Genomic DNA, 10000 nt, shown 5'->3' with positions numbered 1-10000 from the left:
CATTAAGAACAATCGCTTCTCGGCTTTTGACAAGATATTGCTTAATAAAGTAGGATCAGTTTATTCTATCTCGTGAGATTTTTTTTTAAAAAAAGTCAAAAAACACTTATGCTTTTGACAAGATCAATGTTTATCTCTCTCGCATTCCTTTGTTTCTCAACATTCTCCTCAGCTCTTTCATCTCTGTAATACATGCTCTCTGGCGACTTGTGACGTCATTGTTCAAAGCCGACGGGTTGTATCCCCTGCTGCACTAGTCCCAACGGAAGTTACTTACCGTCCATTGTCTGGAATATAAACTACCCTTTCTCCTCTGCAAACATGTGCTTTTGCAGCAAGTATTATCAATTTTTTTCCGTGATTGAAAAGCTTTAACGCACACAAATCCCGCCATCATACACAAATCCACAAGGCACAAGGCATCAGCATGCCATGTTCAAAGAACATCCGCGTTTCGAAAACTACCAGCGATATTGGCTTGCATGAGAGACGTCATGCCATGATATGACGTCATGATTCGCGGGGCCCGCGAGACGCTTCTTCAGTAGACCACCCAGTCTGTGGCGTAGATCTTTGAGGCGTACATACAAGTTGTTTGAAGAATGTGGTCTTTTTTCTAGTGCTTTGGCGTGTTTGTTTTGAAACTTAAAGCAGACGGTGGGAAGATGAACAAGAGCTGTAGTTGATAGGGAAGACGTCTCACACTTCGAGTCAACGATTTTCTAATTAATCACACAATATATAAAAATGCTATGTGGCAAATGTTGTCACTCCACAGTTAGAATATGTGGGGCGTGTGGAATAGCATTACACAGTTCGAAGAAAACAGTTTTCTTGTCGTCGCTCAGGAACTTAACAGTAACTAAAATATTAAAAGACGCCGAACTAAGTACAGTAAGTGGTCGCAAAAATCCTCTTTGGCGGAAACATCAGTTCAGTGTCCAGAAAGGACCCGGCTTAAAGGATTTTTTGCAAGGAAATCTGCCAAGTGATGCACAGAGAGTAGCAATTACGGAACTCCCATACGTTGCCACAGAACATTTCAGTGGACATGGAAGGAAGGGTAAGATACTCATATGTAAAGTTCTCCTTTTGGTTGGTGCGTGTGTTTTGCTTGCTTGCAGAGGAGAAGATGGTTCGTAATAAGAGATCACGAATGTGCACTCAAGTACGATATTATTAGCAATTTGAAGTTATTGGCAATACCTTATGTGGTTGTATTATTGTTGCCAAGTGTCTTTACTATTGTTAACATGTCGTACTGACGGGATTCTGTACACTTCAAATCTACATACACTATGTGATCAAAAGTATCCTGACCTGGCTGAAAATGACTTAACAAGTTGGGGGTGCCCTCCATCGGTAATGCTGGAATTCAATATGGTGTTGGCCTACCCTTAGCCTTGACGATAGGCAGGCATACCTTCAATCAGGTGCTGGAAGGTTTCATGGGTAATAGCAGTCCATTCTGCATGGAGTGCTGCACTGAGAAGAGGTATCAATGTTGGTCACTGATGCCTGGCTTGAAGTCGGCACTCCAAAACATCCAAAAGGCGTTCTATAGGATTCAGGTCAGGACTCTGTGCAGGACAGTTAGTTACAGGGATGTTGCCGTCGTGTAACCACTCTTCCACAGGTCGTGCATTATGACCAGGTGCTAGATCGCGTTGAAAGATGAAATCGCCATCCCCGAATTGCTCTTCAACAGCGGGAAGCAAGAAGGAGCTTAAAACATCAATGTAGGTCTGTGCTGTGATAGTGCCACGCAAAACACCCCAAGAGGTGCAAGCCCACATGACCACACCATAACGCCACCACCACCGAATTTTACTGTTGGCACTACACACGCTGGCAGATGACGTTCACCGGGGATTCGCCACACCCACAACCTGCCTCCGGTCACATTGTGTACCGTGATTCGTCACCCCACACAACGTTTTTCCACTGTCTAATCATCCAATGTTTGTGCTCCTTACACCAAGCGAGGCGTCATTTGGCATTTACCGGCGTGATGTGTGGCTTGTGAGCAGCTGCTCAACCATGAAATCAAAGTTTTCTCACCTCCCACTTAACTGACATAATACTTGCAGTGGATCCTGATGCAGTTTGGAATTCCTGTTTGATGGTCTGGATAGATGTCTGTCTATTACACATTATGACCCTCTTCAACTGTCAGCAGTCTCTGTCAGTCAGCAGTCGTGACCGGCCTGTACGCTTTTGTGCTGTACGTGTCCCTTCATGTTCCACTTCACTATCACATTGGAAACAGTGGACCTAGGGATGTTTAGGAGTGTGGAAATATCGCGTACAGACACAAGCGACACCCAATCACCTGACCACGTTTGAAGTCCATGAATTCCATGGACTGCTCCATTCTGCTCTCTCGCGATGTCTGGTGACTACTGAGGTCATTGGTATGGGGTGCCTGGCAGTAGGTGGCAGCAGAATGCACTCAATATGAAAAACATATGTTTTTGGGGGTGTCCTAAATAAACACATTAGTCAAAGTAGTTCTTATGTACACCTCAAAGAAGTATACCATGTGTACTGGTAGATGACCAAAGCATATTAAATGTGGGAAGAATGGTTACTTAAATCCCTTTATATGTGCTGTACTTAGTCTAATGTTGTCTTGACGTCCCTGGGGGGAGGGGGGGGGGGCTAAAGAGTACCTCTAAGTCTTCCTTTAATACTACTTCCTGAAATATTGTAAGCAAGGTTTCAAGGGTAATTTTTGTCTATCTTTAAGAATACCAATTCAGGTTTTTCATCATTTCCTTAACACAATCACATTAGCCAAAAATATGATCTTTTATGCCACCATTCTTTGCATGCATTCAGTATCCCTTGTTGGTCCTACTTCAGCAATATTCAGAGCTGGGATACACAAGTGATTTGTAAGTAGTCTTCTTTGTAGACTGACTGCACTTTCCCATTGTTTTGCCAATGAACTGAAGCCTACCACTGCCTTAGCTATGATTGAGCCCATTTGATATTTCTCAAAATTATTACACCTAGGTATTTGTATGAACTAACTGATTCTAACTGCAAATCATTGATATTGTAGTCATAGAATACTACAATTTTTTATTTTGTGAAGTGCATAAGTTTACATTTCTGTACACTTAACAAAAGTTGCAAATTTTTGCACTTTTTGAAATCTTGTTAGGACCTGATTGAAAGTGACTGAGTTCAAAGCATTCCTAAACAACACTGAAGCTCACATAGTATTAGTCACAGAAAGCCAGTCAAAACCTGAAGTTGACTGTAGTGAGATCTTAGGGAAAATTTAAGTGTACACCGAAAGGATAGGGAAACAGGAAATGGATTTGTCGCAGTAGACAAGAAACTCAAATCCACATAGATAGAAATTGGAGCTGCATATGAGATTGTTTGGCCAATACTCATTGAGGGTGGGTGATGATTACAGTTGGCTGATCCTGTCGTCGACCAGATTCTCCTACTGGTGTAACCAAAACTTTAGAGAAAACCTCTGTTCACTTGTACATAAGTTACCTAATGATACTGTAATCACTGGAAGAGACTTTAATCATCTAACAATCAATTGGGATAATTATGTTTTTGATAATGATTGGGATAACAAAACATCTCGTGAAATCCATTTGTTGTAGAACCTTAGAACATATTCTGAGCTCAGACATAATTAGGTATCTAGAACAGAACTAGCCTACCTCCTCCATGCCAGCCAACATGAATATGTTCTAGGTAACTTTTACAGAAGGAATGAAGTAGTGGTTCATAAGAATCTTTGTCACATTCACCACTTACAAAACTGTAACTTTCCCAGTTGAATGTTGGATCATTAAAGCCTGAGTTTTACCTAAACAAGCATGCATATTGCTTCAGTTTCTGTTCCTGTGGACTTAAGTTCCTTGTCGACTGTGATAAATGGACCATTTCCATTTCCCGTTGGTGAATGCTTTCATTATATGCGCAGTTTTGCCCCAAAAATCTCACTGCTGTAAATTCCAGTGTTAGCCAGCTTTCCGTTTGTAGAATTATATGAGCTCCAATATTGTTTTTGAAACAGCATCGAACACTGGGACATTATTGCAAAAGCTTTGGCAGTTGACCTCTAAGACTCATTGTTTCATCAGTGGGCACATTGTCTTTGAATCTATCTCTAATACAAAGGGGTCTCCTGCAGCTGCCATTACCTTGAATGGACAGAGCTTGCTTACAGTACAGACACATTTAGTCGCTTGAGTAGCAGCCTCTGATGTACACTAGTGAATTTTTCCTCGACCTGGTGTTTGACATTTCTTGTCATATGTTTTCTGAGTAAGTGCTACAGTCTTTTCATTTTTATTGTATTATTATTCTTATTACAAACTCTTGTGGGCATAGTACACTGACATTCCACAGTTACAGCGAGCGACTCACAATTATAAGCACACCCAGCTTGTCTGGCACACAGTTTTAATTTTGCATTCTCTGTCGTTTAAATGGATATTTTCTGCATTAAAAAATGAAGCATTATCCAGCTGAAGTTTAGCTTCACCACCAAATTTTCTATATGAGCATGGTCATAGTTGAAGTGGTGCAGAGACCTTGGCCTTTCTCTATCAACCTGTTGTTGTCCTGTTGCCTTCAGTCCAAGGACTGATTTGATGCAGCTCTCCATGCTAGTCTCTCCATGTACCTCTGCATAACTACTGCATGAATCCATTTCAAAACTTAAGCCTTTCATGTAAATAGACTCTATTGAACCTTAATTATTTGGTTTCATTAATATTTGTTTAATTGTGGAAACAGTGCTATGATTCAATGTCAAGGAAGCATCAGTAGTTTTTTACGTGTAGAGTGCTGGAAATGTTGAATATTTTTGTTTTAAAATATTTTTATATGTTTCCTAAAATGGAAATGAAGTGTCTTATATTCAAACAAAAATGGTGCTGAAATAATATTTCACTGTTACTTATGTTTTCTTGGAATGAGTTAAATTTTGAATTTTTTTTATTTTTCTTTCAGTATACTTTGATGTCTATGGATGCCAGATGAACGTGAATGACACTGAAATAATTTGGTCAGTTCTAAAGGATGTTGGATTTACAAAAACAGATAGTCTCACAGATGCAGATGTAGTCCTTGTAGTAACATGTTCCATCCGTGAAGGAGCTGAAACTAAGATCTGGAATAAATTACAATACCTAAAAGGTATTAATAATACAAGAATGAAAACGAAGGAGAAACCACCAATGAAAATAGGAATACTAGGTAACATTATGTTTACTCTTTTTTTTCCCCTAAAGTTTTATGGCTGCAGTATTAAGTCCTAGATTATACAGTTTACATATTTTGTTTTTGCTCCTCTATCTTGTTTCCAACAGTAAAATTTGTCACTTACAACATTTTTTGCTTCAATTTTACACATTTAGTCCATATATTATTCCTAGTGTAAGATGATCAGACTGTTATTATCAATAGTTCAATATACACGGTGCATTTTTTAATATGAAGATATCAGTAGGGAACTGCTAATACTAAGATGCTAAATTTTATGATCTATTTTATTATTTTTTATCTTAGGGTGAGTGTCAGAGTTGCCCATTATTGTCTCGAACATCACATAATTAAATACTCAAGAAACTGAAACTAGGGGTCAGTTGCAAACAGTAAGGAAGAATCTATACTGTTACGCTGTCGCAAACATTTTTGGTGTGGGAATGAAAAATTCCATTAGAGAACTGATACTGAATGATGTAACACAAAGTATAGCATATTGGATTCAAATTTGAGAAAAGGGGGGGGGGGGGGGTTCAGACATCTATCTGGTCATCCTTATGTCACATTTTCAGTTCTAGTGAACTGGTTTTCATACCAAGTCCAGGATTTTGAAGAGATGGGACCTGGATAAACTGAAAGACCAGAGGTTGTAGGGAATTCCAGAGGCAGCATTAGGGAACAATTGATAAGAACAGGTGAAAGGAACACAGTAGAAGAAGAATGGGTAGCTTTGAGAGATGAAATGGTCAAGGCAGCAGAGGATCAAGTAGATAAAAAAAGAGGAGAAAATACAAAAATGCAATAAATGAAACAGGTGAAAGGGGATACAAATGTCTAAAAAATGAGATTGACAGGAAGTACAAAATGGCTAAGCAGGAATGGCTAGAGGACAAATGTAAGAGATTAGAAGCACATACGGTATCACTAGGTGTAAGATAGAAGCCACCAACAGGAAAATGAGAGAGATCTTTGGAGAAAAGAGAATCATCTGCATGAATAGCAAGAGCCCAAATGGAAAACCAGTTATAAGCAAAAAAGGGAAAACAGAAAGGCGGAAGGAGAATATAGAGGCTGTGTACAAGGGAGATGTACTTGAGGGGAATATTATGGAATGGAAGAGGACGTTGATTAAGATGAGAAGGGAGATATGATACTACATGAAGAATTTGATGAAGCATTGAATGACTTAAGTCAAAACAAGGCCCTGGCAGTAGAGAAAATTTTATTAGAGCTACTGGTAGCCGTGGAAGAGCCAACCATGACAAAACTCTTCCATCTGGTGAGCAAGATGTATGAGACAGGAGAAATACCCTCAGACTTCAAGAAGAATATAATAATTCCAATTTTAAAGAAATCAGGTGCTGACAGATGTTAAAATTACTGAACTATCAGTTTAATAAGTCATGGTTGCAAAATACGAGGGCTGTCCAGAAAGTAAGTTACGATTGGTCGCGAAATGGAAACAACTATGAAAATCCAATAAAGCTTTGCAAAGATGTGTTGGGCAGTGCCTCTAGTATGACTCTAGGTAGAATTATGTCGCTCTTTTCATTCCTGAGCTCTTAGCGAGCGCGTAAAGATGTTATAGAAAATAGTGTGTCCCACCAAGTACGAGGGCCTGGTGAGAATTTTCCCCTGAAGCTATGAAACCAACATTACATAAATGTCATGCGGTTTCTTCTTCAAGACAATTCTCAGCCTCATTCTGCAGGGGCAGTGAAGATGTTCTTGCATCATTTCAATTGGAAATGTTTGGTTACCCACAATACAGCCCATAATTGTCTCCCACTGAGTTTCATCTCTGCTCAAACGAACCACTGGCTATGAAGACAACATTTTGGCACAGACAGTGAGCTATAGGCCAGCGTAGAGAATTGGTGGAAAGCACTGGTGGCTGCTTTCTATGATGAGGGTATTGGAAAGTTAGTACAATGCTACGATGAATGTCTGAGTCAGAATGGTGACTACATAGAGAAGTGGCCGAAAGGTGTAGCTAACTGTTACAAATGAAACATTTCTGATTTTCACTGTGATTTTCATTTCGCGATCAATCGTAACTTACTTTCTGGACAGCCCTCGTACTAACACGAATCCTTTGTAGAAAAATGGAAGAACTGGTAGAAATTGATCTCGGGGGAGATCACTTTGGATTCAGGAGAAATGTAGCATTTGTAGATTTAGAGAAAGCTTTTGACAATGTTGGCTAAAATACTGTCTTTCAAATTCTAAATGTGGTAGGGGTAAAATACAGGGAGCAAAAGGCTATTTACAATTTGTACAGGAACCAGATGGAAGTTATAAGTGTCGAGGGGCACGATAGGGAAGCAGTGGTTGAGAAGGGAGTGAGACAGGGTGATAGCCTATCTCTGATGTTATTCAATCTGTATATTGAGCAAGCAGTAAAGGAAACAAAATACAAATTTGGAGTAGGCATTAAAATCCACCGAGAAGAAAAAAAAACTTTGACATTTTCCGATGACATTGTAATTCTGTCAGAGACAGCAAAGGACTTGGAAGAGGATTTGAATGGAGTGGACAGTGTCTTGAAAAGAGGGTATAAGATGAACATCAATAAAAGCAGAATGAGGATAATGGAATGTAGTCGAATTAAATCAGGTGATGATGAGGGAATTAGATTAGGAAACAAGACACTTAAAGTAGTACATGAGTTTTGCTGTTTGGGAAGAAAAATGACTGATGATGGTTGAAATAGTCTGGATATAAAAAGTAGACTGTCAATGGCAAGAAAATTGTTTATGAAGAAGAGAAATTTGTTAACATTGAGTATAGATTTGTGTCAGAAAGTCCTTTTTAAAAGTATTTATATGGAGTGTAGCTAAGTATGGAAGTGATACATGGACGATGAACAGTTCAGACAAGAAGAGAATAGAAGCTTTCGAAATGTGGTGCTACAGAAGTATGCTCACGATGAGATGGATAGAGCACATAACTAATGAGGAGGTACTGAATAGAATTGTGGAGAAGAGAAATTTGTAGCACAAGCTGAAGAGGGGACGGGCTGGTAGGATACAATCTGAGGCATCAAGGGATCACCAATTTGGTACTGGAGGGAAGCATGGAGGTTAAAAATTGTAAAGGGAGTCCAAGAAATGAATACAGTAAGCAGATTCAGAAGGATTTAGAATGCAGTGGTTACTCGGAGATGATGAGGCTTGCGCAGGATAGAGTAGCATGGAGAGCTGCATCAAACCAGTCTTCGAGCTGAAGACTGCAACAACAACAAGGCCAAAACATTTTCCCCATGCATGTGGTTTATAAATTTTGAAGATATTGTTATCTGCTCAACATTATCTTTTATTGTTTTCTACGGTGCACTTTAAATACTTGGTAAACATTATCAACATAAGCTAGCTAATAGAGTAATCATAATAAAATATGGTTTTACATTCCCAGTGCATACGTTTTCCCACCATTTACATTATTTTCTGTTGGGTCTACCATAAGCCCTATTCTCTCAAGTAATTGTTTTTCTATCATTAAAAATTTTGTTTGGCTAACATTCCCCACATTTTGAACTGTTGAAACACTACCACAATATTCAACATCGATTTTCATATTCATTTACGTTAAAATGACATTGCGTTTCCACTCACACAAAACCTATAGGATAGTGCACAACATAACTGTCCAGTTTGCTTCAGAATCTAAATCATTTTTTGCTGTATGAGAAATATTGGTGGCATTTTTGGTGGCACTTTCAGTATGTTCCCACAATGTTTTGTTACCTGACTGCTCTCTAAACTGCAATAAACCCTCAAAAATAGCAATTGAATTTGTTTTTCCTCACAAAGGCAAGTTCATACACATTTTGCCAAATTCATGAAACATTTTGAAATTGGAGAATTGGCAGTTCAGACTGCACCACTGTGTGATAGCTGCCATGCAACATATGTGGTCAATACAAGTACACACAACTTATGAAACCAGCAATGGATATAGTGCCAGCCAGACCAATCGAAATGTTCCATTTACACCATCTTTGTCATTCCTGAAATTATAATTTTTATCAGGCTGTCCCGGTTTTAACATAATCTTATACTTTAGGAAATCGTCTACCTCCTTTTTTTTTTTTTTTAAATATAATTTTGGGTTACAGAAATACTGATCAGGAGACTATACCCACATCCAAATCTATGCTTCGCAAGCCACCTTCGCGGTGTGTGATGGAGGGTACTTTCCCCATTTATGTTCCAGTCACATTTGTCCATGGGGAGAACAGTTACTGGTCAGCCTCCATGTGAACTTGAATTTCTCTAATGTTACCTTTATGCTCTTTTCACAAGATATACAGAAGAATATATGGGTTGACTCTTCTGGGACTATATGCACTCGAAAATTTAACAGCAGACCATACTGTGATGCAAAACATCTCTGTTGCAGCATTTGCCACTGTAGTTAACTGAGCATCTCTGTAATGCTTTCATGCGTACTAAACGAACCTGTAATGAAACACACTGTTCATCTTAGAACCTTCTCTATTTCCTGTATCGATTCTATTTTGTATGGATCTCAGACTGATGAGCAATATTAAAATATTGGTCAGATGACTGTTGTGGAAACTGTCTCATTTGTGGGTGGACTGCATTTCCTGAGGATTCTTTCAATGGACGTGTCTGACAGCTACCTTACCTGTGATTAGTTTTATGTGATCATTTCACCTTAAATCTCTCTGTATGCATATTTCTAGATATTTCATGGAAGTAACTGCTTACAGTGATTCTTGTGTAATTAT

At 38.9% G+C, this 10000-nt stretch overlaps 1 protein-coding gene across 1 annotated transcript in view; it reads left to right on the top strand.

The window, feature by feature from the left end:
* The first annotated feature begins 618 nt into the window (after window positions 1-618).
* LOC124594784 (CDK5RAP1-like protein) overlaps window positions 619-10000 on the top strand; it is a 130714-nt gene continuing 121332 nt past the window's right edge. Inside the window, exons 1-2 of the mRNA XM_047133191.1 lie at window positions 619-1063; window positions 4993-5238. Coding sequence (XP_046989147.1) covers window positions 748-1063; window positions 4993-5238 — 562 coding nt within the window. The 5' untranslated portion in view covers window positions 619-747. The remainder of the gene's footprint in view (window positions 1064-4992; window positions 5239-10000) is intronic.

The sequence above is a fragment of the Schistocerca americana genome, chromosome 2 (genome assembly GCF_021461395.2).
Source record: "Schistocerca americana isolate TAMUIC-IGC-003095 chromosome 2, iqSchAmer2.1, whole genome shotgun sequence".
In the NCBI taxonomy this organism is placed as follows: domain Eukaryota; kingdom Metazoa; phylum Arthropoda; class Insecta; order Orthoptera; family Acrididae; genus Schistocerca; species Schistocerca americana.
Note: the sequence above shows the minus strand (reverse complement) of the source record. Positions and strands in the feature narration are given on the sequence as shown.